This window comes from Agelaius tricolor, unplaced genomic scaffold (assembly GCF_023055355.1).
Source record: "Agelaius tricolor isolate 1412-34295 unplaced genomic scaffold, bAgeTri1.0.p SCAF_31, whole genome shotgun sequence".
Taxonomy (NCBI): Eukaryota; Metazoa; Chordata; class Aves; order Passeriformes; family Icteridae; genus Agelaius; species Agelaius tricolor.
The window spans coordinates 1,294,970-1,321,818 of NW_027269291.1; the positions used below are offsets into that span (position 1 = coordinate 1,294,970).

General features: G+C 55.2%; 1 protein-coding gene across 16 annotated transcripts in view; it reads left to right on the plus strand.

Moving 5' to 3' along the window:
* MAPT (microtubule associated protein tau) overlaps positions 1 to 26,849 on the plus strand; it is a 43,907-nt gene that overhangs the window by 11,668 nt on the left and 5,390 nt on the right. For 2 of the 16 annotated variants that reach the window (XM_071451098.1, XM_071451099.1), the window contains exons 2-12: positions 6,759 to 6,847; positions 8,101 to 8,187; positions 9,244 to 9,330; positions 10,810 to 10,875; positions 16,107 to 16,153; positions 17,009 to 17,395; positions 18,684 to 18,810; positions 19,297 to 19,347; positions 19,757 to 20,022; positions 23,561 to 23,653; positions 23,801 to 23,893. In XM_071451098.1, coding sequence (XP_071307199.1) covers positions 6,802 to 6,847; positions 8,101 to 8,187; positions 9,244 to 9,330; positions 10,810 to 10,875; positions 16,107 to 16,153; positions 17,009 to 17,395; positions 18,684 to 18,810; positions 19,297 to 19,347; positions 19,757 to 20,022; positions 23,561 to 23,653; positions 23,801 to 23,893 — 1,350 coding nt within the window. In that variant the 5' untranslated portion in view covers positions 6,759 to 6,801. The remainder of the gene's footprint in view (positions 1 to 6,758; positions 6,848 to 8,100; positions 8,188 to 9,243; positions 9,331 to 10,809; positions 10,876 to 16,106; positions 16,154 to 17,008; positions 17,396 to 18,683; positions 18,811 to 19,296; positions 19,348 to 19,756; positions 20,023 to 23,560; positions 23,654 to 23,800; positions 23,894 to 26,849) is intronic. The other 14 variants (XM_071451102.1, XM_071451103.1, XM_071451101.1 and 11 more) reach the window with 13 other exon arrangements.

The following is a 26,849-nucleotide window of genomic DNA, read 5'->3' on the forward strand; positions in this document are numbered from 1 at the left end:
TCTGCTGCCCATCCTGGGCACACCCTGACAATCCCAGTGAGCCACCCGGGGCAGTGTGGCAGTGTCAGCTAGTGGGAATGGATGCTTTTCTGCTTCTCTTCCTTCGGGCAGTGCAATCTCTCCCAAAGCCATTGCTGCCTCCTCATGGTGTCCTTTGCCAGTCAAGGTAAAGCAGGCACTCGATGGGGCAGAACAGCTGCTGTGCCATCAATTGTCCCAATTCTTTAAGACTCCAGGGGCATTTTTTTGGGAACTTCTTTTCCCTCTTTTCCCCCTCCCCATCAATTCTGGTGGCAGTGGGGAGGCTGGGGGAGCAGTCTGTGACTCTGTCCTGGGCTCTGCCCTGCCTGGTGTCGCAGCCACATCTTGGGGAAGGCAGTGCTGGGGGAATATCAGCCTTCCAGCACTTTCTGTTCAGTGAATAATGGCTGCTACAAGCCTGAGAGCTGCCGAGCCCGCCTTAAACCTGCGCCAGCAGGGGGGGAGGCTCTGGTTTGCAGCAGGTTGGGCTCAGCCTGGGATGGGAAGAGTCAAAGGGAATTAGCTGGTAAATAAGATCTGCCTTCTCTTTGATCCGCTCTGCGTGTTCAACTGCTTAAAGGCTTCCCAAGCAAGCGGGATTTTGGGGAGGAAGAATTTATCCCCCCACCATCGACCATCTCGGGGCTGGGTGGAGCTGCAAGATGCTGTAGCAGGGGGTGGGAAGAAATCCTCAGGCAGCCTGGCAAATCCCTGCCAAAGAGGCTTCTCTCCCCTCTCTGCAAAGAGCCTGCTGAGCACACAGGGCTGCTTTAAAACCGCTGCTGCCTCCTTTTGTGCTGCCACGTAAGCCCTTCTGATCAGAGCTCTAATCTACCTAAAGTTAGGGGGACTTAGGGGCAGCCTGATTTTTGCATCATGTCATGGCATGAGCTGGGTGATCTGGAGGGCCAGCACCTCCCTGGGCTGTGCCCACCCTGAAATGCCCTCTGAGAGCTCGCAGGGGAGGCTGGGGTCTGCACTGCTGCTGGGAAAGGTTGGTCAGGTCACCCAGGCCAGAGTGAGAAGGAAATTAAGAAGGGAGTGGAAGATCAAGGAAGGAAGATCCATTCAGTGCCAGGAGATGCTGCAGGTGGGGATGGAGATGCTCAGGTTTTGAGGTGGAGGTGGAGCAGGTCACAGTTGTTTTAGTGGGGACGTGCAGACAAACCCATTCCCCCTGTCCTGCAGCTCAGGCCGTGGGCTGGGGTTTTTGTGCTGGATAATCTGGTCTCTAATTGCTACCCTGCTCTGAGGCAGCTGCTGAACTGGGCCTAAGCTGATTTGGGATGGCAAATTCTGTTAGTTTAATTCTCAGCAGCCCTGAGGAACTTACCAGCATGTGAGTGAGTTTTCCTTGGCTTTTCTCTGGCCGTGAGACCCCCGTGGTGACCCCTGGCAGGACCCTTGGCTCTGAGCAGCTCTGATTTGTAAGGGCTGTGCTGGGGGAATGGAGTGACAGGAAAAGAAAATGGGTGTCCATGCTGCTGTGGTGAGACTCTGGTGCCCCAAAAGCTGTTCTGATGTGAGCCCAAACCCATCTCGTGTCTCTTTGAAAAGTGTCCATCCCCTGGAGAAAGGGGCAAAAGTTTCACACCTCCAAGGAGTTACTTAAACTTTAATAAATATGGAAAAATTGTAAAAAGAAAAAAGAAAACATGCATTTCGGAGGCAATTTCTTTTGCAGCTCTGTCCTATTGCTCCGAGAGGCATTTATCTGTCTTTGAACCTAAAAGAAGTTTTCCGTCCTCTTGACTAGATATCCTGAAATTCCATGTAATTTCTCAGCTCACTGCATATTAGTGCCTGCAATTAATGAGATCATCGTCCATATTCCTTCCTCTGTCAGCTTCTGGGAAAAACAGTACTTGGAGAAGAGCACAAAGGACATGAAAAGGAAGTTGCTTATGAATTATGAACAGCCTTTCAGGCTGATGTTGTTTCACGGTGCTGTCACTCTGTTTTAATTATGTAATTCAGACGGAATGATGCTTCTTTAAAGCCCTGTTCGTGTTTGATCACCTTTCAGAGGTAACACTTAGCTCGTGTTTGTTGAATTTTCATTTTTGACAACAAGAGCGAGTGCTTTGTCCCCTTTCTGATTAAATAATGGGGAAGGAAGATGCTGAGCACGAGACAATAGCCTGGAGGCTTGGGAGTTACCTGGGTGATCACTTGGGTATTTTGTGGGTATTTTGTGGGTATTTTGTGGCTGGAATGAGGGGTGGAGCTGCTCCTTGGGCCACTGGTGAGTCCCAGAATGTGCAATTCCAGCCAGCATCTCCTCCTGCTGCTGAAATGTTCCTCTCCTTTCCCTGTGTTTGCCTGCCCCGGTACCTCAGGGCCCCTGCACCACCCGCAGGCAGCTCTGCCAAGGCCGGGTTTATTTTGGGCTGGGCTGTGTAAATCGAGCCCCCGGTCCAGCCTTGTGATCCCGGGATGGTCCCTGCCCTGCTTGGGGACAGTCCTGGGCCGCGTCCCCTGGGCTGTGCCCACTGTGACCCACGGAGGGGCTCTGGGGGGGCTGTTCCCCTCTCCCTTATGCCAGGGCTGGACGTGCCTGGCACAGATTGCCCAGCTGGGTGCTCCTGGGTCTGCCCTGTCCCCCTCCCCTCCATGGGGCACCTTGGGCTGGCCTCGTCTGCAGCCTGGGGTTTGTCTCCCTTCCACTGCAGAGGAGCTTCGTGCCCAAGGGTGCAGAGTTTGGGCTCTGAACTCGCCGGGCAGAGGGTGCTGGAGGCTCTGTGTGGGGTTTTTGGGGCTCCCCAGGGGCTGCAGGGTGCAGGGGGCCCTGGTGCCTCTTTGGTGCAGGGCAGGAATTGCTGCTGCAGCCTGGACGTGGGGCTGGGGACAAGGAGCAGCTTTGGGCTGAGCCACCATTGGGATGGCAGAATTGGGAATTCCACAGATTCCCAGTGTCTGTGGGAAATGGGAATATTGGGAAATATTTCCAAGGACCTGCAGTGACGGGACAGGGGAATGGGTTTAAACTGAGAGAGCCGGTTTGGAGTGGGTATTAGGAGGATGCTCTTCCCTGGGAGGGTGGGCACAGCTGGGGCTGCCCCTGGATCCCTGGCAGTGCCCAAGGCCAGGCTGGACAGGGCTTGGAGCCCCCTGGGACAGTGGGAGGTGTCCCTGCCATGGCAGGCGTGGCACTGGATGGGCTTTGAGGTCCCCTTCAATGCCAGGAAGGCTCCGGGTTTGGAAAATGGGAGGTTTGGAGGAGCTGTTAATTATGGGATGGGCTGTTGCTTTTTAGATAGTGTCCCTGGTTAAGGAGAATAGTTCTGCTGGGGGTGGATAAGGTTCTTTGGAGGGTTTGTGCTTTATCTGCCATGTGGATGGTGCTGTTCAAGTTTATCTCTGTGCAGCTTTCTTTGCTCTAATTATGCATCACTGAGCCATTGCTTCAAGGCGGGGCTGGTTTTACATTTTTAAGAATATTTTAGAATTTTTTTTTTTTTTCCCCTTGATGTTATGTTTTTCTCTGAGAAGGATTTCCCCTTCCCCCTCTCAAAAGGAAAAACAAAGAGGATTATCATTGTGGACTTCTTTCAGAATTTTCAGTCCATCTTTGAGCATTCGAATCTAGAGTATGGCACTTTAATAAGATTTAAATTCTCTTTGGTCATGGGAGTTCATTACCTGAGTGAAAACCCAAGGCCAAGCTGGGACTTTCCCTCCCTCCCGTGCCAGCTGGAGGTGGTTTTGTTCCCCACTGAGGGTGGCTCGGGCACAGGGGACTCTCAGGAGCAGCAGGAGGACGCTGTGCTCCATCTGCTGGGAGATGTCTCTGCTCTCCAGAGCCATCCAGGCCTCACCCCCAGACCTCTGTGTCTGAAGGAAGGGGCTGCAGCTGGGTTTGAGGTGCCCCCAGGGTCCCCCTGAGTGTTTCAGTGATGGACCTCCACGCCCTTGGCGGTGCTTTTTCCCTGTAACAGGAAGGCAGCTCTTCCTCTCAGATTGTCTCTGAAAAATTAATGGCTGCATCCTCCCGAGCTGCATTGTGCCGTGCCACGGTGGGAGTGGGGGCTGGCCCTGCCCGTCCCTGAGCAGCACGGGCAGGGAGCAGCACCTCAGCTGCTCTGCACAGCCCTGGCCCTTCCTTTGTGCTGCAGAGCCCCAGCACTGGCTGGTCAGGGCAGGCAGTGACCACCAGCCCTGCCCACAGCAGCCTCAGCCTCTGCTGAATCACAGCACCGGGGCTGCAGCCCTGCATGCCCAGGAGAAATGCAGGAACTTCCCCAGGCTGCAGCCCTGCATGCCCAGGAGAAATGCAGGAACTTCCCCAGGCTGCAGCCCTGCATGCCCAGGAGAAATGCAAGAACATCCCCAGATTGCAGCCCTGCATGCCCAGGAGAAATGCAAGAACATCCCCAGATTGCAGCCCTGCATGCCCAGAAGTGCAAGAACTTCCCCAGGCTGCAGCCCTGCATGCCCAGGAGAAATGCAAGGTTTTCCCCAGGCTGCAGTCCTGGAGAAATGCAAGAACTTCCCCAGGCTGCAGCCCTGCATGTCCAGAAGTGCAAGGACATCCCCAGGCTGCAGCCCTGCATGGCCAGAAGTGCAAGGATTCCCTGAGGCTGCAGCTCTGCATGTCCAGAAGTGCAAGGACATCCCCAGGCTGCAGCCCTGCATGGCCAGAAGTGCAAGGATTCCCTGAGGCTTCAGCTCTGCATGCCCAGAAGCACAAGGACTTCCCTAGGCTGCAGCCCTGCATGTCCTGGAGAATTGCAAGGTTTTCCCCAGGCTGCAGTCCTGGAGAAATGCAAGAATTTCCCCAGACTGCAGCCCTGCATGCCCAGAAGTGCAAGGATTCCCTGAGGCTGCAGCCCTGCATGCCCAGAAGCACAAGAATTTCCCCAGGCTGCAGCCCTGCATGCCCAGAAGTGCAAGAACTTCCCCAGACTGCAGCCCTGCATGCCCAGAAGCACAAGAACTTCCCCAGACTGCAGCCCTGCATGCCCAGAAGTGCAAGGTTTTCCCCTGGCTGCATGCCCTGGAGAAATGCAAGGTTTTCCCCAGCGGGATGCTGTCCATGGAGCCAGCAGATGAACCTCCAGCCAGCAGTCCCCTCTGCATGGTGCCCCAGGAAATGGTCCAGAAAGGCAAGAAAGGACCAGATGTGGGCAGACACTTGACTGCTCTTCTCCAAAAAACACCTGGGAGGGAGAGAGGAGAGGAGGCAGAGTCGGGGAAAGCCTGGTGCGGATGCAGCACGGCAGATTTGGGAGTTTTTGCCCTGCATGTGCAGCTGGGAAGCAAAGGTGCCACTGCTGGGAGGTGTGTGGTGAGCAGAGAGTGGCTGGAGGGGCAGGAGCTGCTGCTGCCATCCACATTTTCCTGCCCAGGACAGGGCAGTGCTTTGGGAAAGCTGCTGGACCCAGTGCCAGAGAGCTCCTCCACGTGCACACACACCAGAGCAGCGCCTTTCTGTGTCATTGTACACTCAGGTTTGTGCCTAGGTTGCTTTTTAACACTAAATTTTAGTATTTCAGTGCTGTAAATAATATCAAGCATCAGCCAGATGAGGTCTGGATATAATCAATATGATCCTTTCAGCTCTTGGCAGCCATATGTCCAAATAATTAGGACCCACCAATTAGAGCAATAATTAGATACTTAATTCTTTCTTATTTTATACCTCCATTTTTATGGGTGATTTCATTCCAGTGCAAGTCCTCCAGCTTCCTTGGTTCTCCAGTCCTGTCAAATGGCTTTGTAGCTGTCTAAGGCAGTAATTAAATTGCAGAGTCATCTTGCTAAGGCTTAAAAAAAAAAAAGTTGGGTGAGAGATCTGGTTACTGGCCCTGGAGTTTCTCTTGTGTGGTTCCATACATGCAGTTAATTTATTGCCAGCAGACAAAACCACAAGTTTCCTCCTTGCTGCTGGTAACCTGAGCTCCACTGCCGAGCATGTGATCACACTAATAGCTGATTATTAATCACTGCCAAAGGCTGTAATTAAGCAGCTAAAAGCACTGTCTGTCCAGCCAGCACAGAGCACCCTGCACCAGGGGGCAGATGATGGTTGTTGGAGACTTCATTTCCTTTTGCAGATCAATGCAGTTTAGAGAAAGGGCTGGGAGGTTTGGCACCTTCCTGCTGCCACCCCTGACCTGCTTGCTTTGCTCTGTGCTGTGCTGGGGCTCTCTGAGCCCTGCAGGAAGGGTTTGGGGTTAAAGCAGGGGCTGTGCTGTGCCCTCACAGCCACAGCTGAGCGGGACCCTCTCCTCTAAAGAGGAGTCCAGAATCCATCCCTGGACAGCCCTGGTGTCCCCCCATGTGTCACTTTTGGGTAGCCTTTAAGGTGATGAGTGTGTTGTGGTAGCTGTGTATCCCTGCTGGGTGTGTCCACAGGGATGGAAGGATCCCCTCCCAGAGCAGCATCACACCCCACCAGCAAATACAGTTCCTGGGAGACTGGTTAAACTGGGAAATGCAGAGTTTGGAGTGTGCACAGGAGTCAATCAGCACTTAGCCTGCTGCTCTCATGGCCCTCCTGGGGCAGAGCTGTGCCAGAGCAGTGTCCTGGGTGCACCAGGGTGCTCACTTTGCTTGGCACATCTTAAATACTCCTGGAACTGGAATGCAGCTGGCAGGAGTTGCCTCTGTGTTTGCTGTGAGGGATGCAGTGACTGGCACATGCTTTTGCTTGTGCAGGACTGCCCAGACCTTCCCTTGGCTCCTGTTGGGTCAGGTTTTGCCTAATGGGTGTTAGTTTTTACTCTCCTTTTCAGGTACCTTTGCTGAGAGGTGGCAGAGCAGCCTCAGGACACCACCATGATGGAGGATCACGCACCTGGCCAGGAAAAACACTTCTCATCAGGTGAGCACGTCCAGGAGGTGGTGAAGGACCTGCCTGGGCCAGTGGTGAGCTAAGGAGGGAGAGGGAGAGCACGGTGGTGGTGTGAGGGCCCCTTGGAAGGACACTGAGGGTCAGCCAGGGCACCACAGGGAGCCCACAAGATGCTCCAAAATGCGCAGTCATGGCAAAATGCTGCTCGTGGGTCTCACTGTCCATGGAGCAGAATAACCCCAGACTAGGGGGGGAATCCCACTGCTGCAGCTTTGCAAGTGTGTGTTTGTGTTCACCCCTCAGTTTGCTCAGGAAACACAGCACTGTTTTTATTTGGGGTCACAGCTCGAGGATGCTGCTTGCTGCCTGCTTTCCTCACCTGCACAGGGCCCTGGGGACAGCTGAGCAGAGAGCTCTGGGAGTGGGGGCCATGCCAGACTCTTCCTCACCATATTTCAGACCTGCATTTCTCCAGAAGCTTTTCCTTTTCTCATTCCACCGTGCTCCACAGCTGAGCTTGGAAACCCGTGCTGCCAGCAAATCTGGTGGGACTCACTCCTGGCTGTGCTCCGCATAAACATCATCTTAATTTCCTTTTCTTGAGGTGCTTTGGACACCTCTTTGGCCAGATAAATGGACGGCCTCTGTCCTGGAGAGCATCCAGAGCCTCCATTCATCCTGGCTCTGCAGCATTGCGGTCCGACAGCTCCTCTCAGCTTGTCTCACACACCACAGGCTCCCAGGGATTTCGCTTCTTCTCTCCCAAATCACTTTTCCCAGCTCTCATTATTTGATTTGCCCGCACCCTTGCTGAGGGGAGACTTGTGCCTCTTGCCCTGCTCTTCCAGAAGACTTTTGCCACCGTTTCTTGGCACAGAATGTTGTCCTGCTCCAGCCCTGTCACAGCCACGGGCTGGTTTGCAGTCCTGGGAGTGCTCAGCCTGCTCTGGGAGGGAGGGAGAGGACAACAGAGGCTCAGAAGCTGCACATCTTTCCTCCTTACGTTGCTGAGATCTCCTGCCTGCTTGTGCCATGCTTTGCTGTTTCTGCCTGCCCAGTTCACTGGGCTTTTCTTTTGCTGGTGGGTTTCCTTTTGTTCCTTTTGGTGGTCACCCTGGTGCTTTTGGTTGGCATTTTCACGCTTTGCTTGCTTTTAGTTCAGGTGGTTTTTACTCTCCAGCTGCAGCTTCTTTGCAGCTGTGGCTCTGGGCAATGAGAGTTGGTAACCCCCAGGCCCCAGGTCATAGCCAAGGACTTGTTGTAAGTATCTGAATGTTTTCCAGGCTATCCCCTTCAGATACCAGTCGATGATGGATCGGATGAGCCTGTTTCTGAAACTTCTGACGCTAAGAGCACCCCAACTACGGAAGGTGGGAGCTCTTTGACTTTCTGCTTTGGAACCACGATGGATGGGGTCGTGGTAAACCTCACCACAGAGTCCCTGTGCTGTGTCCTGATGGGGTTTCTCAGGGGGAGAAACCCCTTTGTTGGTCTCATCACTAGTGGTGTTTGCTGAATGAGGTGCAGAGTGGGCTGGAAAGCAGAAAGGTGAATTGTTCCTTACAGCTCAGGAAGTTGCTGGTGGTTTGTGTCCTGCAGACTTTGCAGGGGCTCTGCAAGGTCCTGGCAGTGCAGCCAGGAGCAGTCCTGTGTTGAGTGACACAGCTTTGTGTCACTGTGCTCCCCAGGTCCTGAATGCCTCGTGGGTAGAAAGGCTGATTCCAGAGTGGTCTAGAGACTTGCTCACTGTTGTAATTCCCTTCACTTTTTGCTGCTCAAATCCCAAGAATCTGCCTTTGGAGACTTGAGGTAGAGGCTTTCGCTTGCAAAATTGTTCTGAAAGGCAGGAGGGCTGGGCAGAGGTGCTGAGCAGCCCCAGCCCTGTCCCGCTGGAGGCGTGGGCTGAGTGATTGTTGGGAAAGTGCCTCAGGAACTCGGGACATAGAGCCCATGTGGTGCAGGAGGGGATTTCACCCTGCTTTCCAGTTGGAGTGGGGCTGTCAGGACGAGCAGCCAGCGCTGTGGCAGCTGGGGCTGGCTGTCCCTCTGTCCCAGAGCACGATGCAGCCACGCTGGGGTGTTTGGTGCAGCCCAGGGCAGCTGTTCTGTCCTGCTCCAGCCCAGCCGTGTCTCCAGGCAGGATTGCTGTGCACCAGGGGCTGCTTTCAGCGGTGGATTTTTGGACAAAAAGGCAAAGCCTTCAGAAGCATAGGGAGCACATTGTGGCACACAGTGTGCCAGGGGGCAGCTCATGGTGTCCCTGTGGCTCTGCCTTTGCTGTGCCACGCTCAGTTGTTCCCTCTACCAGCTCCTCTGGCTCGAGGGGGAGCCGAGTGCTTCTCTGAGCAGAAACTTCTTCAGGCCCATCCTGGCCTCCAGAGGGCTTTGCCTCTCAGCAGCTGTGTGAAAGCTGTGTTGTTTTTCAGATGCCACAGCACCTTTAGTGGAGGAAGGAGACCACGAGGATCAGGGTGGTGCGGAACAGCACGGGGAGATCCCAGAAGGAACCACAGGTGAGGGAGACCAAGGTGCAGCTTCATCTCTTGCTGCAGACAGAGCAGAGAGCTGGACTGGTCGGTGCTGTGAGACAACACCACGAAACCTCTCACAGGGACACTGCTCCCAGTGCTGCTTCCTTCTTCTCCAGAGGATTCCTCACTCAGGGCTGTCCTCTTGCCTTCCCCATCCTAGGGGGAACTCGCAGCCTTTTCTTCTCTCTTCCTCTGCTCCACATCTGACCATCCTTCTGCCTGGTGTCTCTGTGGTGGCTTTGGCTCCCACCTCCAGGCTCCTACCTGCAGTTCTGGGTCGTTCCTGTGCCAGCAGCCCCTGGGTGCCTGTCCTGCAGCTCTTGGGCTCTGCCCAGCCCCGCGGGTGTCTTTGGAGTGGCAGGTGAAAACCAGGCCACTGCAGCAGTGCTTTTAAGGATAATGCAGAGGAAGTGAAGTGACTGATTCAGCCTGAATGCCCTGTGGGCACTCACTGCACCTGGGCCTGGTTTTCCAGGGAAGGATGGGGCCTTCCAGAGGCAGAGCAGGGAGTGACTGTGGCAGTGCTGTGTGTGGGAGAGCAGGATTGGGAGGGCAGGTCTGTGTGCGAGAAATGAGGACGTGTCCCCTGTGCCATAGCCAGTGGCTTTCCCTGGAAGCATCAGGCAGGACCTGAGAAAAGCAGCGGGTAGAAAAGGGCTTCTGCCAGTGCCAAGCACTGAAACAAACTCACAGCAGTGAAATTTCTGTGCTGCATCCAGTCCCTGAGCTGCTGGCAGAGCCCTGGGCTGAAACACGGAGGCTCTGGTGCAAGATCTGACTGTCCCAGGGAGCCAGTGTATCCTGAACTGCTTGGAAAAAATGGAGAAAACAGAAGAAGTCCTAGTTTGACTGGAGAACTGTGGCACACCAAAATCAGTGTTTAGGCTAGTTTGAAAATAGTCATAGAATAAACTGAAAAAATGCTGATGGAGACAAACCATCATCACTGTGAAGAAAACCATGCTTCTCTGATGCACCTGTAGTCCTGAAATTCAGGATTTCTCTAGATTTGTACCAGGATTGGAATTACTGGTCTCACAGAGCCTTGGCAGGGTTCACAGGTTGGTCACAGGCACCAAGAAGGTGAGCACAGGTAAGAGACACTCACGGGAGTGCTGCTGGCCATGTAAAGGCCACGTGGGGGTAGAAGAGGATCTGCATCCACACGTTTCCTTGCTCCTTAACAGCCTGGTTTCTGCCTGGAAAAGCTTGTGCTAACCTGCCATTTAGGATGTGGAAGCTGGTGAAACACTGCTCTGCTCTGTAGAGCAGGGGCTGAACAGACCTACCCAGATCCATCATCGGTGCGGGGAGATTTCCTTTCTGTGATGCAGCAGAGATCCCGCTCCTTCTGCTGGGCAGCCTCAGCAGGGAGGCACTTTAATTCTCCAGGCACATGCTTAAACTTCAGTTCTTATTTTAATCATGTTTTTTCCCCTTCTTTCTCCGACCTGGGAGCAGCTGAAGAGGCGGGCGTAGGAGCCACTCCCAACCTGGAGGACCACGCTGCAGGAGATGCCACTCAAGGTGGGTCATTTGTCTGCCACTGGGACCATTTGGTGCTGCCCACGTGTGCAACTGGTTGGTGGTGGCTTGGGGATTCTGTTCTGTGGGGAAATGCTCTGCCCTGCTCAGCAGCTGTGCAGTTCTCCCTGTTCCTGGCAGAGCAGGGCCATACACGCTTGCGGTGTTCCAAAATACTCATTTCAGGCAGCTGCAGTTCCTCATACACCAGATTTCCCTCTCAGATGGCCAAAGTCAAGGTGTTTGTTTGTCCACCTGCACAACCAGGGTGTTCTCCAGGCTGGGAAAGCTGATGGACAGAGCTGGGATGTGCTGGGGCCAGAGGAACTGCTCAGATGGAGCAGAGGCAGTGCAGGCCCTGTGCTCACACCTGAAACCAGCAAATTATTTAATTACTGTGACTTTCTAGAGTAAAATAGGACTCAAACCTACTCACTCATGCCCTGACTTCCACATTAAGGGAGTTTTCTCCTCATCCCAATCCTGGGGAATGTGAGTGAGGAAGGCAGGCACAGTGGGCAGTGAGTGTTCCCACAGCATTCATTGTCTTATCTGCTTAGAAGGGCTGAAAATTACCCAGGGACCATTTGGCTGCCTGGAGAGCTTCTCTTGACTCTCCTCAGTTCAGACTTGATGGAAAGTTGGTTTTCCCAAAGCCCCCAGTGCTGGATTGATTCCATGGGGCAGACTTAGGGGTTGAGACTCCCTGTGCTGTTTCTGTCCTGCCTGCACTGCACACCACAGCACTAATTTATTGTGCTGCTTAAAATCTTAGGCAAAAGCCATTTTGTGAAGCAGTTTGCTGTGCAGTAAACATAACAAATCCCTCCAGTTGAGCAGTGTCTTTCCTTTTCATGGCTCCATTAGTGCATTTAGACATCCGTGTCTTTTACAGAAGCAAAGAGGTTTTGCCTTCTCAGCTCAGGGCAGAATTCAGGTTGTTGTTGCTTTCCACACAGAGATGAGCACAATTCTGTGCACTCTGCTCCCTGCAATTAGAATAAAACCTTTGCTTGCCTGGCCAGTGGTTTTTGGACCGTCAGCTCTTCTAAATATGAAATAGTGGCTCCATTATAAAAAAAGAAATCAGGATTGTTAGTGGAGGGGGTTGAAGTTCTCTCTTCAGCTCTCTGCCCTGGTTTTAGTGCTGTTTCTCACCAGGTTTTTACTAAGCCCTTTCTGCCTTGTCCTGGGATCTTTCAGCTGTCACATCCAAGCTCTTGGTGTAGTTGTTTCACTTAACTGTGATATTCTCTTAAAATGGGAAGGATGCTGATGAAAGACCAAGTCGGCCTCGACTTCATCTTTTCTTGTTTTAGTCTTGTTTGTTCATCTGCCAAAGCCACAGTTGTGATCTCAGGGCTCTGATTTAGGCTCTTTACCTGATCAGTGCTCAAAGAGACCAAAGGGTCCTTGAAGCTGAGCCAGCTCATAATACAAGGGGCACATTCTTACTGGGCTGGTGACTCCAAAGCAATGCACCCAGGTGAATTCTCCATTGCTCAGGGCATCTTTCCTTCAGCTGGGGGGATTTCCAACAGAAAAGCTCCAGCTCAACTGGAAGACCTGGCTTCATGCAGCAGTTGTTGGGTGGAATTGTAAAGGTCTGTGTCATGCACAGAGCAGTGACAGAACAGAATCCCTTCTTCCACACACACACACCAAAAAAGAAAAGAGAATCAGACAAATCTTTGCCTCTGTGGCCTCAGGTTCTGGGGTTCAAATGTCACCCAGCCCAAGTGATGGCAGAGCAGCAGCATTGGAGCTCTCAGGGGTCCCAGACTGCTGTGGCTACAGCCACGTTCTTGTCCCCAGCCCTTTCCCTGCTCTGGCATGGCATGGGAGTGCCCTTCCCAAGCTCCTGGGCAGTGGGAATGATCCAAGGGCAGAGCAGAGCTGGTCTGAGCTCTGAAGCCAGGGCTGTGTGTGCCTGAGCATCTCCCAAGGGGAGGGGAGGCCAGCAGGGGCTCTGTGAGGTCAGGAAGAAGAAGGACAGAGCTCTGGCCCTTGCTCAGTCCCTTGGGACAAGAAGAGATGGGCACTGACCAGCAAACTGATGGCCCAGTGGTGGTGTTAGGGAAAATGGGAATGCTCTTGGCTTCTGGAAACCTCTACAGCTCAACCAGCTCAAGGAGTGCAGGGCGAACCCAGCCACCTCCGAGCCGGGCCCAGGCAGGAATCTGATCTCCCAGGTGCTGTTCCTGATTTCCGTGGGGATCAGAGCTCTCTAAAGGCAAAAAGCCACTCTAGGAGTGAGTTGTCTGTTCAGTGGGGCGGGGTGGGACTTGCTTTTATCCTTGATTGCCAGTAGAAATGCTGAATCTCTCCCGTTACGTGATGTTTGACATGCCTGTGCTAATTTCTTGCCCATGCTTCACACCCCACGTCTTCAGCTCCAGGCGAGCCGAGCTCTGCAAAGCTCCAGCCTGGCCCTCAGGAGCGTGTGGGAGAGGCACTGAGAGGTGCCAGCCAGCCCCCAGAGCAGGGGCTGGGGCCTCAGCAGCCGCCCCTGCCCCGTGAAGCCAAAGCTCCAGCAGCAGCTCCCACCAGGATCGAGGTCACCATCCCAATCCCCCTGGACATGTACCAAGGCTCTGGAGGCAGCAGGGACCAGGCAGGCAGAGAAGGCAGCAGTGCAGAGCCAGAGCTGGGCCTGGCAGGAGCAGGAGGCACAGGTGACCTCAAAGATGGACCCTTGTGTGCCAGAGCCACGATCAAGGAAGGTTCTGGTGGACGGGAGAGGGATGAGGACCGGGATATTGATGAAACTCCTGGGCAGGGTTTGCCTTCCCTTGTGGATCAGTTTGTTTCTCCGGGACCTGAAAAAGGCTCGTGTCCAGCAGCTGCCCAGGAGACTCGTGAAGAATCTGATGGAGAAAACAAGTCCAAAGGTGTCCTCAGAGACACCCCAGGAGAGGCACTTCTGGTCGAAGCTGAGTCACATAAAGCAGGAGAGGACCAAGAGGAGAAGCGAGAGCTGCTGGGGGAAGGAGGCGCAGACACCGCCCTGCCAGAGCCTTCTGGAAGAGTCTCCCAAAAAGAGGCTGAGCCCAAGGAGGCAGAAGATTCTGGGCCCGTGCTAGAAACAGCCAAGCTCGCTGCTGAGGTGGAGGATGCTGTGAAGGATGAAGATGCTGCTTTGGGAGAGGCTGTGCCAGCCTCGGGGGGCCGCCGGCCGCCCCGCAGGAAGCCCGGTGGGCCGGCTGCAGACAAGGGCAGTCGTGTCCCTCTGCTCAAAGGTGTGTGCTCCAGCACTGCAGCTTGCTGCCACCGGGGCTGCTGCTGCTGCTTGGAGCTGGCCTGGAGCGTGCTGTGACTGATCCAGAGCGCTGCTGCTCCCTGCCTGCCCTCCCTCCTCACTCAATCCAGGCCTGGATTGACAGACCCTTGTGCTGCGGTTCTGCGTGCCTTGCATGGTGCTGCCGTGTCCCTAATCATGCTTTTTTTCACCTGTTTTTGTTTTGATTTCCTTGGATCTGTTGGGTGGGGGCGCCTTCACTCCCACCTGAGAAGAGGAGGACCTGGACGTGGCTCTGGCTTGGTGGAGTGGGGCTCACCTGGCGTGTGCAGCTTGTTCCAGCAGGACACGTGCCATCCATCTGGTTTGCATGTCTGCTCCAATAACTCTTGGAATTGGCTTGCCTAAAGAGGAGGGAGGAGGAAAAAAGGCAAGGATGGCAGGTCTAACCGTGGAAAAGCTCCCACGCTGATCCTGTTTCTTGTACTTTCCCCTTAAATGTCACTGCTGACTGCTGCTGGAGGCACGGGCTGCAGCCAGCAGGGCCTTTTCCCACTGCCAGGCATGTCCATTGCTCTTCCAAAGCATCCTGCTGCCACCCCAGCTCTGGGGATGGGGTGTCCCTGGGTGTGCCAGCACAGTGCTGGCTCTGGGGGCTCGGCAGGAGCTGCCTGTGTGTCTGGAGGCATTGAGACAGTGTGTGGGGCTGGGAGGGCAGCCTCGGGCAAAGCTTTGAGTTCACCACTAAGTGCTCGAGCATCCCTTAGACCTTTCCTTTGTGTTTCCCACCTCTCCTAGGGTCAGGAATGTGCCAGGGGCCCAGCTCAGAGGCCACAGGCAGCCGGTGCTGTGAGCTGTGGTAGGGAGCCAGGGCAGCAGGACACCTCACCGTGCTGTACCTCAGCTCTGGCTCTCCAGGGCAGGTCCTGGGGGAGGCTCTGCCTTTTCCCCCAGCTCCACACATTCCACAGGCTGGCTTGGCTGCTCCCATGGGCCTGGGAATGCTGCTGGGCTTGGGGCTCTGCTGTGGGGCTCAGGCAGAAATTGTGGATGGAGCTTTTTCCCCCGGAGCCAAAGCTCACAACTCATTTCTCCTTGTTCCCTGTGGGATCTGCAGGGTGCAGCTTCCCTCCTGTGCTGCAGGCACTGGCATGGCTTGCACTGGAGCCTGGAACCACAGCAGGGTGGGGAGGCACTGCCCAGAGCCAGCCACCTTCTGATTCAGCAGGAGAAGTTCAATTATTTAATGGTTTTTCCCTTCAAAGGCAGAGATGCTTGGTGGCTGTTTGGCTCCGGCCTTGCTCCAGTTCAGCTGAATTCGGGAGGGGTCAGGGCTGGATTAACAGCATCAGGAAAGGGCTGAGCCCCCAGGATGAGTTTCCCAACACTGGGGAGAATATCAGCAGCTTCTCCTCCCAATTAGTTGAAGATGGGGGCGAAAAGGGCTTTGTTATGAGTGCCTTGGAGTGCAAACCTTATCTCCTCCCCATTTCTGATCTCCTAATTAGACTGACCCAGGTGGAAGGGGCAGAGAGCAGCCTGTCAGGAGAGATGGGAATTTACAACAGCCAGGGATAAAAGTGCTCTGCAGCACCAACTGAGGAACCCCTGAAACGAGATCACAGAGCTGCTGGACTGGGGCTTCCTCCAGTTTGGGTCTCTGTTTATATAACTGTTAGAACAAGTGGGTGTTTCCGAGGGTTGAAGGGAACTTTCTGTGCTGGACTGGATGGATCCTGCAGGAGCTGGGTGGAAATCTGGGCGAAATGCTCCCTCACAAACCTCCCTGGTGTGTCTGGTCCCCAGTGCTGACTAACACAGCATCAGCTGCCAGCAACAGAAGGAATGTGATGTGCAGTGGTGCAAGGATTTCTGCAGGAGGTGGTGACTTGGTCACATTTCTGAGAGCAGTACTGAGGGACAGGGAACAGCCCCAGCAGTGCCTGGAGTTTATGACCAGTCCCAAGAGGTGTAACTGTGTGTTTCCATCTGTCAGGTCGTGTTGACAAGGAAGGGACCGAAGCTGATGAAAAGAAACCCAAGGTAAGCTAAAAACCCAAACCAGGGGTGACACCTGTCCCTGCTCCTGGCTCCTCCCCTGCCCTCCTGCCTCTTAGGAAACCTTCCCATTATGTTCCATTTTTCCATTTGTTTTCAAGAGTGTTTTTGTTTTTTCCTTCCCTCCCCTGGGTTTGGATGGTGCAATCCATGGGTTCTTTGAGGGTGAGGAAATGATCCAAATCTAAATCCAGCACGTGGCTCATGGGGTTGGGTGGGAGGTTGGAGAAAGCATTTTATCAGCCCAGGACTGAAAAGCAGCAGCTGACCTTGGGGCAGGCTCAAAACTGCACTGGGCACAAGCATAACTGTGAAAAGAGCAAAACATGTAATTAAAACATTAAATTAAATAATCTAGGCCTTGCAGACCATAGAATATCCTGAGCTGGAAGGGATCCACAAGAATCATCAAATCCAGCTCCTGGCTTGCCCCAGGACAACCCCCAAAAAAGATGCTGTGTTGTGTTCTGGGTGAGGAACAGAGTTTAATAATGGGTAAATCCCAGAAGTTAAACAATATCTGTCACACTGGTAATTTGGAGGAGGTTTAGCTCAGCTGGCCATTATCCTGGTTAGTGCCTGAGTGGGATAATGGACAAGCTGAGGGGAAATGCAGTGGGTGAAGAGTTAAAGACGAGGAATAGAAATTGGTTATTTCTCTATGTACAGCCCTGGCAGTCCCTACCCCACACCCAGCTCTGTATTGCACCTTCTAATCCTATTTAATGTCACCCATCCCGTTTTATTTCCCTGCCATGCTGATTTTATTTTTTTTTTTCTTTTTTTTTTTTTTTTTTTTTTTTGTTCCCATTTTATTTCATTTCATTTCCACGTTCCAAGAAATCCTCACCTTGCCCTGCCAACCCCCCTGGCTCCACTGCCCCCCTCTGGCACGCAGCCCCTGTGAAAGCACCCAGTGCCTCCAAAGCACCCTGCAGCCCTGCCAGTGCCTCCAAAGCACCCTGCAGCCCTGCCAGTGCCTCCAGAGCACCCAGCAGCCCTGCCAGTGCCTCCAAAGCACCCTGCAGCCCTGCCAGTGCCTCCAGAGCACCCAGCAGCCCTGCCAGTGCCTCCAGAGCACCCTGCAGCCCTGCCAGTGCCTCCAGAGCACCCTGCAGCCCTGCCAGTGCCTCCAAAGCACCCTGCAGCCCTGCCAGTGCCTCCCAACGAGCCTGTCCTGCCACCCCCCGGCCTGCCAGCACAGGAATGCAGGAAAACAGAGCCAAGGTAAGGGACTGGGCTGGGACAGAGGCCAGGGCAGCACCTGAAGGCATTCCTGGCATTCCTGGCTGCTGCAGGTCCTTCCCTGTCCCTGGAGAGGGGAATGTGCTCCCTCCACCCAGGTTTGGTGCTGGGAGGACCCGGCACAAAGGGCTCCCTGCTGCAGGTGTGCCCCCATCCCCTGTCCCTTTGTGCCCTTCCTTGTCTGGCAGCTCTGTCTGTGTCTCACAGGTGAGTTTGAGCTGTGCCAGAGCTGCAGGTGCTGCGTGGGGTTAGGGAGTGCAGCACATCCATGGCTGATCCTGCAGGGTGAACAGAACCTCAGAGCTTTTTCCCTTTGTGCCATTCAGACACATAAACGCACCCATAGGGAAAGCACAGGGGGTGCAGGTCACAAAGAACTGCAAAATCCTGGCATGGTTTGGGTCAGAAATGAGCTTAAATCTCATCCAGTGCCGCCCCTGCCATGGCAGGGACACCTTGCACTGTCCCAGGCTGCTCCAAACCCCAGTGTCCAACCTGGCCTTGGGCACTGCCAGGTGATCCTGCTCTGGGCACCTGTGCCAGTCACAGATGCTGGGATTAATTTATCTTCCGTACAAAATTCTGGCAAAACAGGGGAAACCAAAGGGCGAAATTTAGAGAGCAGAGGTGTGACCAAGCCAGGTGTGAGGGTGCAGTGCACCTTTCCTGTGCCCTGCCTGTGGGTTTGGGACACAAGGTGTGAACAGGCACATTCCAGGTGTGGGGAATCCCAGGGAAAAGTGGGAGGGGTGTCACCCTGTCCCTGACTGATCCCAGGGGTGCCACCCTGTCCCTGACTCTCTGATTGAGAGGTGTCACCCTGTCCCTGGCTCTCTGAGGCGTGTCACACTGTCCCTGGCTCTCTGATCCCAGGGGTGTCACCCTGTCCCTGGCTCTCTGATTGAGGGGTGTCACCCTGTCCCTGACTCTCTGATCCCAGGGGTGCCACCCTGTCCCTGGCTCTCTGAGGGATGTCACCCTGTCCCTGGCTCTCTGATTGAGGGGTGCCACCCTGTCCCTGGCTCTCTGATCCCAGGGGTGTCACCCTGTCCCTGACTCTGATCCCAGGGGTGTCACCCTGTCCCTGGCTCTCTGACTGAGGGGTGTCACCCTGTCCCTGGCTCTCTGATCCCAGGGGTGTCACCCTGTCCCTCGCTCTCTGATCCCAGGGGTGTCACCCTGTCCCTGACTCTCTGAGGGGTGTCACCCTGTCCCTGGCTCTCTGACTGAGGGGTGCCACCCTGTCCCTGACGTCCTGCTGTGTCCTCAGGGCCCGGAGGCGCGGGGTGGCTCCAAGACGGGCTCGGCGCGCGCGGGGCAGGCGCAGAGGAACTCCACCAACGCCACCCGCATCCCGGCCAAGACCCCCACGGCCCCCAAGACCCCTCCCAGCTCCGGTAGGTGACGGTGGCAGCGTGTGCCGGGGGCTGGGTGGTGCTGCTGGGCAGTGCCAGGGGTTAATGACCGAACCCAGCCCTCTCCTGGGGCTCTGAGCCCTTCCAGGTGCTGCTCAGTGCCTGCGTTCCTGCAGTGTCCGGTGTGTAGGAGAGGCCGGTTGCTTTATCCTGTGGGATTTCCTCAAATTTGGAAGATTTAGGCAGCTCCATTTTTTTTTTAATCCATCTGCTCGTTTTCTCTCTGATGATATTCACAAAGAGCAGGGGCAAGAGGATCAATTCTTCGATTACAGGAATGGAGATTAGCCCATTATGCTCAGAGAAGAAAACCCCAGAAAGAATCAGGCATTGTGAATTTCCATTAAAATGGTGCATTTCACTGGATGTATACATATATTTCATACTTAACCAGAGCTGCATAAAACCTTAAATCAATTAATTTTCCAGCTTTATTATGTTTAAGCATCTTTCTCATTCACTAAACAGGCAGAAAGGAGCAGAAAAAGCCACCTCCTGCAGCAGCAAAGACTGAGAAAGGTGATGTTTAAGGGTCTTCTTTTCTTCTTTCATTTCCTTTTCAAACTGGGGACAGTGCTAAGCTGCTCAGCGATCAGCCTTAGTTAATTGCAGAAAATAATTTTGTGCAAGTGCTTCCAAATTTCTGATAGAAAAGTGGTTCTGAGTGTCTTTTGTCTGTAATTCATCGTGCCACGCTCGGGTGGGGAGTCTTACTGATGATCCAGGCAGTGGAGACCATCTTCCTTCTGGGATATTAGGAAATTGCCTTTGAATCGCAGTTTTGCCTTCAAAATGGAGTAGAAGAAAGCGCAGCCAGCAGCCTCCCCCTGCGCTGGGCTGTTGGGTGGGCTCTGGGACGAGGCAGAGCAGCCCCCAGGGGCAGCAGGGGAGGGCTCCTGACCGGGGCTGTGCTGTGTGCAAACTGCAGGTGAGCAGCCCAAGTCTGGAGACAGAAGCGGTTACAGCAGTCCCGGCTCCCCCGGGACTCCAGGCAGCCGTTCCCGCACCCCCTCTCTGCCCACCCCACCAGCCAGGGAGCCCAAGAAGGTGGCAGTGGTTCGCACGCCCCCGAAATCCCCGGCCTCCGCCAAGACCCGCGTCCCGCCGGCCGCCGCGCCCATGCCCGACCTGAAAAACGTCAAGTCCAAAATCGGCTCCACCGACAACCTGAAGCACCAGCCCGGAGGTGGCAAGGTAAGCACAGCCTCTGCTCCTGCTGTGGGGGGACAGAGTGTGCTGGACGCTGCCTCTGGGCTGGCAGGGCCTCCCTGCAGCAGCACTGGGCACTGGGCACTGGGCACTGGGCACTGGGCACTGGGCAGGGCTCCAGCCTGACTCTGCTCCACCTGGAAGGTTTTTGGGGTTGGATGCTTGGCCTGCAATTCCTTGCTCAGGTGTCCCATGGAGAGCTCATGGTGGTGAGGGTCTCGTGGGGGAATGACATTCCCTGGTGGTGACAATGCCAGGCAGGGACAGCAGGCTGTGAGCTGAGGAGTGGCAGGGTCAGGGCTGTGTTTCTGAGTGCCACCCTGTGCCTGGAGCAGGGCACAGGAAGATCTGTCTGCTCCTTCTGAGGGTCTCAGGCTCAGACCCCACATTTTGCCAGACATTGGGATTTTGGATCCAGCTCTGTTGGCAAGGTTTTGGGTTGTGTTGTGCCACCAGGTGCTACACAGTGTGTGGTGGCACAGCCAGAACTGGTGGCACTTCTGTCCTTTCAAACACTTTGCACTCCCAGAAAAGTTGTTTCACAAGCAAAGTGACCTCTGGGCTTGGGAATGAGGGTCTTGGATTAAATTCTGCAATCCTGGCAGGGGACACTGCCTGTCCTGGGGGTGACACTGCCTGTCCTGGGGGTGGCACTGCCTGTCCTAAGGGTGGCACTGCCTGTCCTGGGGTGGCACTGCCTGTCCTAAGGGTGGCACTGCCTGTCCTGGGGTGACACTGCCTGTCCTGGGGTGGCACTGCCTGTCCTAAGGGTGGCACTGCCTGTCCTGGGGTGGCACTGCCTGTCCTAAGGGTGGCACTGCCTGTCCTGGGGTGGCACTGCCTGTCCTAAGGGTGACACTGCCTGTCCTAAGGGTGGCACTGCCTGTCCTGGGCTGGCACTGCCTGTCCTGGGGTGACACTGCCTGTCCTGGGGTGGCACTGCCTGGCTGCAGACCTTGCAGAGCCATAACAAACCTTCCCTGAGTGCTGTGCATGACATTTTGTGTGAGCAGGTACCTCGGTGGCTCTGAACGTTCCCCTTTGGCACGGGGGGAGGCTTTGGGCTGGCTCCTCTGCATCCTGTGAAGTGGCAGCCTGCTTCTCCATGGCCTTTCCAGGCATTTCCCACCGTGCCTGGCGATTCACTGGCTTTGTGCCACCATCCAGGGGGGCTCTGGAGCCTGGGCAGGGCTCTTGGTCATGAGACAGCAGCACATGAGCACAGTGTCCTTTTTGGGGGGGCTCAGCCCTCCTGCCCACTTAGCACAAGACATGGGTTTTTCTTCCCACCCCCACAAACCCTGTTCTCCAGGGATTTTAGAAGGAACCCTTGTTTACTGGAAAATAGTTAAATTATTTGCTTGTTCTTTTTAAATCCAGCCTTCACAAGTTGCTTTTTCCCCCCCTCTCTGCTTCTCTGTTTGTTGTTGTTGCTGAAAGAGTAAGAACAGCTGAATTTGGGACAATTCCTTGCTCTTTGCAGGGGAGAATGGCTGGATGCTCTGCTGGGGATTCTGTAGACTGCTCCCAGCAGAATGGCTGCAGCTGGAGCAGAAGGGGCTGATCCCAGACGTTTGATTTGAGGCTGCTCAGAAATGGGTTTGGAGCCTGTTGTCTGTGCAGATTCCAGACCCCCAGGCTGGGCAAGCAAAGGAGCAGCCAGGCCAGGTCTCTGCCTGTGCTGCTGCATGTCTGAGCACTCGAGCTGTGGCTGCATCACCCAGTGAGGCTCTGGCACAGCTGCTCTGGCACGGCTGGGTCCTGATTTGTGGAATGGTTGATGTAAAGTGGGACAATCCTGCTGGAGGCACACGCCAGCCATGGTGCCTCTCATGCTGGAGAGCCAGGGCCCTGCAGGGAGCTCTGCTGGCCGAGCAGGCTGGGGCTGCAGTGCTGCCATGGAGGCCAGGTGCCTGCTCAGCTCTGGAGAAGCTGCCACCAGGAGTGTCTGTGCCCAGGGAGGTGACACTGCCGGGGGCTCTCGTGGTGCCTCTCACAGGCTCTGTGGGCTGTCACCTGCATTCACACCCCTGGGGGTTGTGAAGGCACTCCAGGGTGTGTGGGGAAGGAGCAGGGATTGTCTTCACCCTGGGGCTGTCTGGAAGAGCTGCTTGGGTGCCTGAGGTGGCTCCAGGGCAGCTCCCTACACAGCCAGGGGGAAAACAAGCCCTGAGTGGAGCCAGCTTTGTGAGCACAGAGTGCAGGGAAGGCCTTGGGGCTGCAGGGAGAGGCCAGAAGTGGTGCCCATGTGGCCCCAGCCCTTCCCAGCCCCACTCCCACCCACCAGGGACGTGTTAGGAATGTGCCACAGCACTGGGGTGGGGCTGCATCCCTGGATTGGGGCTGCATCCCTGGGTTGGGACCTGGGGCTGCATCCCTGGGATGGGACCTGGGGCTGCATCCCTGGGTTGGGACCTGGGGCTGCATCCCTGTCCTGGGGCTGCATCCCTGGGATGGGACCTGGGGCTGCATCCCTGGCCTGGGGCTGCATCCCTGTCCTGGGGCTGCATCCCTGGGTTGGGACCTGGGGCTGCATCCCTGGCCTGGGGCTGCATCCCTGGGATGGGACCTGGGGCTGCATCCCTGTCCTGAGGCTGCATCCCTGGATTGGGACCTGGGGCTGCATCCCTGTCCTGAGGCTGCATCCCTGGATTGGGACCTGGGGCTGCATCCCTGGCCTGGGGCTGCATCCCTGGGTTGGGACCTGGGGCTGCATCCCTGTCCTGGGGCTGCATCCCTGGCCTGGGGCTGCATCCCTGGGATGGGACCTGGGGCTGCATCCCTGTCCTGAGGCTGCATCCCTGGATTGGGACCTGGGGCTGCATCCCTGTTCTGGGGCTGCATCCCTGTTCTGGGGCTGCATCCCTGTTCTGGGGCTGCATCCCTGGCAGCATTTCTGGCTTTCTCTTGGCAGCTGTGGAGGGAGTGTGAGCCCTGTGCAGAGCAGAGCTGGGTGTCCTCTCCCAGTGCTGCACACACAGCTCCTGCTCCCCAGCCTGGCCAGTGGCACCTGTTTGCCCAAGGCCAGGTGTGCCTGGCCCAGAAGGGGACTGTGCTGCCTGGCATGGAGCTGGAGCTGGAGCTGGGCAGGCATTTTTCTCCCAGCTCCATCCCTCCTCATTCCCCTGGCTCTGCAGGAGCTGTCTCTGAGCCCTGGTGGTGTCTCTGAGCCCTGGTGGTGCCTCAGCCCTGCCTCCCAGCGGGTTTGCTGTGCTGCCCAGAGAGTTCCCTGTTCTGTTCAGTGGAAGGATCCAGGCTGAGCTGGCTTTTTGGCTGGTGTTTGTGGCCTGGGACCCAGGGCTGCAGCACTCCCCAGGCCTGTCCAGTCTCGAGCTACAACCTGCCCACCTCCATCTTCCCTTTCTAGCCCAGGAACAGACAAATCTGTGCAGCAAGCCAGCGATTTAGATTTTCCTTTTTTGCTGCTGGCCCTGGAAGGCAGGTTCCTGGTTTTAGGGCTGTAACACATGGTCAAGCTGCAGATGGTCATGTTGTTTCTCACGCTCTTTTCTGGCTACTAAAGGTGCAGATAATTAATAAGAAGCTGGACTTTAGCAGCGTTCAATCCAAGTGTGGCTCAAAGGATAATATCAAACACATCCCGGGCGGAGGCAGTGTGAGTACCTTCACACTTTCAATGCTCTATCTCAGTGCTGATGATAACTGGCATGTTGTGTACACTGAACTGCCAATGCTATCTGCAGTGACCCTGCCAGCAGATAGCTATTGGTGACGTGCAATGACTCTTTTCTGGCTACCAAAGGTGCAGATAATTAATAAGAAGCTGGACTTTAGCAGCGTTCAATCCAGGTGTGGCTCAAAGGATAATATCAAACACATCCCGGGCGGAGGCAGTGTGAGTACCTTCACACTTTGAATGCTCTGTAATAATCCTGATTTTAGTGGCATGTTGTTACACTAATCACCAATGCTATCTGCAGCCACGCTGCTGTCACATAGCCATTGGGGACGTGCTGTCATTTAACCCTTTAACCCAAAAATGAACCCTAACGAGTCCTGGACATGCCTGCCATGGACAGAACTAACTGCCCCGTGTCCAAACCACGTCTGTAACCAAACATCCCAGCAACCCCAGGGCTCTGCACTGCCTGGAAGGCTGGAAGCCTCCCGGGCTGTGGGATGGGGCCCCTGGCACAGGGTGATGCAGGAGATGGGTAGGTTTATGAGCAGACCCAGTCCTCATTGCTCAATGTGCTGCTAAATTGGACATGATCCTGCCCAACATGTGAACGTGCCCGTTCCCATCAGGCAAGTATGATCCGTGCAAATATTAAGTTTCTCCTTGCTAATGAATGTGTCCAGCAGCGCCCACGGGGGCTGAGCCTGAAGTATTGTTGAGCTAATTGATTTGAACACTGGCATTTCCAGCTGTTCCCACATAAATACCAGACTCAGCTTTCAGTTACTGTGCCAGAAACCTGGAGAAACTCCACAGAGGTTGGTGGATTTACAGCTGGAGACAGTTTGGGTCCAGGAAAGATGCTGGGCTGAGGAAGGCACATCCCTGAGACCCCAGGCTGTGTCACTGGGGCTTGTGGGGCCCGCTCTGAGATGTTCCCCATGGATTTTCCTTGATCTCTGTGGACGCCCTCCCTGAGAAACTGAGCCTTGCAGAAGGCTTGGCAGGTGAACACAGGGACACAGCTGGCTTTGCAACCTCTGGCTTAAATTTGGTGTCACTCTGCAGTTCCTTCACAGGCCAGAGGAGCTGCTCTGCAGAGCTCAGACCCCTGTGAAGCAGTTCCATGGTTGTTCCTCTTCCTTGCTCTGGGTCCTGCACTGCCTGGGCTGCCCAGGGTGAGGTGGGCCAGGAGCTGGTGCTGGCCACGCATCCCTTGTGCTGTGGCTGGTGATGAGCTGGTCCCTTCCTCCACAGAGCTCACACCGTGGGCCTTTGCAGCTGCTTTGGGTTAAGAATTACCTGAACGTTCATCTGGGGGCTGTGATCCCTCCCCAGGCCCTGCCAGAGCTGAAGACCCCACGGGCCCTGCCTGGCTGCAGCAGCTCTGGGAGCAGGGCCTGGCAGGGGCAGTGTCAGTCTGTCCTGGGGCTCCTTGGGAGGGGGCAGCAAGAGACCCCAGGGCTTCAGAGGCCTTTGGACTTCAACCCATGGCAGCAGCAGCCCCTGCCCAGCCATCCCTGCTCCCAGAGGGAGCTGCCACTCCCTGGGCTTGGTGCCTGGGTTTTGAAGCCTGTGGATGCCCTGACCAGGGCATGCCCCAGGCAGGAGTCGGCCTTGGCATTGCTGATGCTGAGGGTGGGATCCCCAGGTCTCTGGCACTGCTTTCCCAGGCAAACAACTCTGTTCTCCTTTTCCCTTCTTGCTAAAATGGGGAGGATCCTTCTCTGCTCCCCAGCAGGATGGGAAGGGATGACAGAGTCCTGTCTGTCACAAAAGGGACTGGCAATGAGAGCAGAAAGTTCCAATTGCTGACTGCTTGTTCTGGAAACGAGAGGACTTTCAGTCCCAGGTCTCAGTGGTGCCTGAATTGCTGAGAGACCCTTCAGGGTCACAGCTGGCATTAGAAAGGCACCAGCTGCCCTTTTTGGGTCTGTTTCCTACTTTCCAACCAAATCCAGCTCCTCTCCTGCCCAAGTGCATTAAACGTGTGACCTTTCCCTGCGCTGTCCCCACGTCTGTGTCCACGGTGTGCCCCCAGACCCTGAGGGGTTGCTTTTCTCCCTCTCTGTCTCCTGTCAAACGTGCCTCTTGGTCTGTGTGAGCAGCAGAGACAAGGCAGGTCAGCAGGGCTCTGTGCCCGGGGCTCTTGCTCCTGTTCCTGGCTCCAGGCTGGGGTCAGGGTTGTTTCTCAGGGCTGTGACAATCACTGAGGGTGCTGGGGCCAGGTGGGGACTGCAGGATGCACCCTCCCCTGGGGCATTTGGGTCAGCCCCAGTGCTGGGACGGGGAGCAGAGGCTGCAGTGGATCCTGGTGCTGGTCTGGGGGCTGCTGGCAGGAGTCAGCTCCTCTGCACAGCTCCCTTTGGTGCTGGCACATCCTCCTGGGGCTGCCGAGGGCATCACACTTGCCGTGCTGCCTGTGGGGAGCACAGAGAGCAGCAGATGCTCCCTGGGAAGGCCAGGCTGTCCCCAGAGCCAGCCTGAGGTGTGGATGATGCATTTTTCCTGCACAGCCCCACTCACCCAGCAGCAGCTGACCCTCAGGGGCTGGTGGGAGCCCCCAGCCAGGCTCCGGGGTGACCTGGGGGGTTCTGGGGCTGTTTTGTCCCCCTTGTCTCCTGCTCCTGCCGTAGCTGCCGTGTGTGTGCCTGCTCTGAGGCTCCTCCCTGGTGTGTGGCTGCTGCCCAGCCCTGCAGCCCCGTGCTGTCCCTGTGTCTGTCCCGTGTCCCCGTGTCCGTGCCACGAGCGCTCTGGGGACGGGGCGGGGATCCCTGCAATTGCTGGAGCCCACCTCAGAGACATCGTGGGCAAAGCACAGCAAAACAGAGCTTAAATGTCACAAAATGCTGTTGTGGTTCAATACTTTATAATTTTTATAATTGCCATTTTAATTTCTATGATGTGAACTCCAGATATTTCGATTTTGCTTTGCTTTTTTTTTTTTTTTAACCCTTATTTTCGTTACAGCATTTTTCAGAAATGCATATTTTGGTCACTCTTTTGAAAGTTCTGTGCACATTGATCATTTCTGTTCTTTCAGTTTTTGTGGACATAAGCTTTATGTTTTACACCAGAAAAGGTATTTATTTTTTACGTTTTTCTCTCTGGTATATCTCCTCCTTTTGGATGATGTGTATGCAAATCTTAAATTAATTTACCACTCCACTTT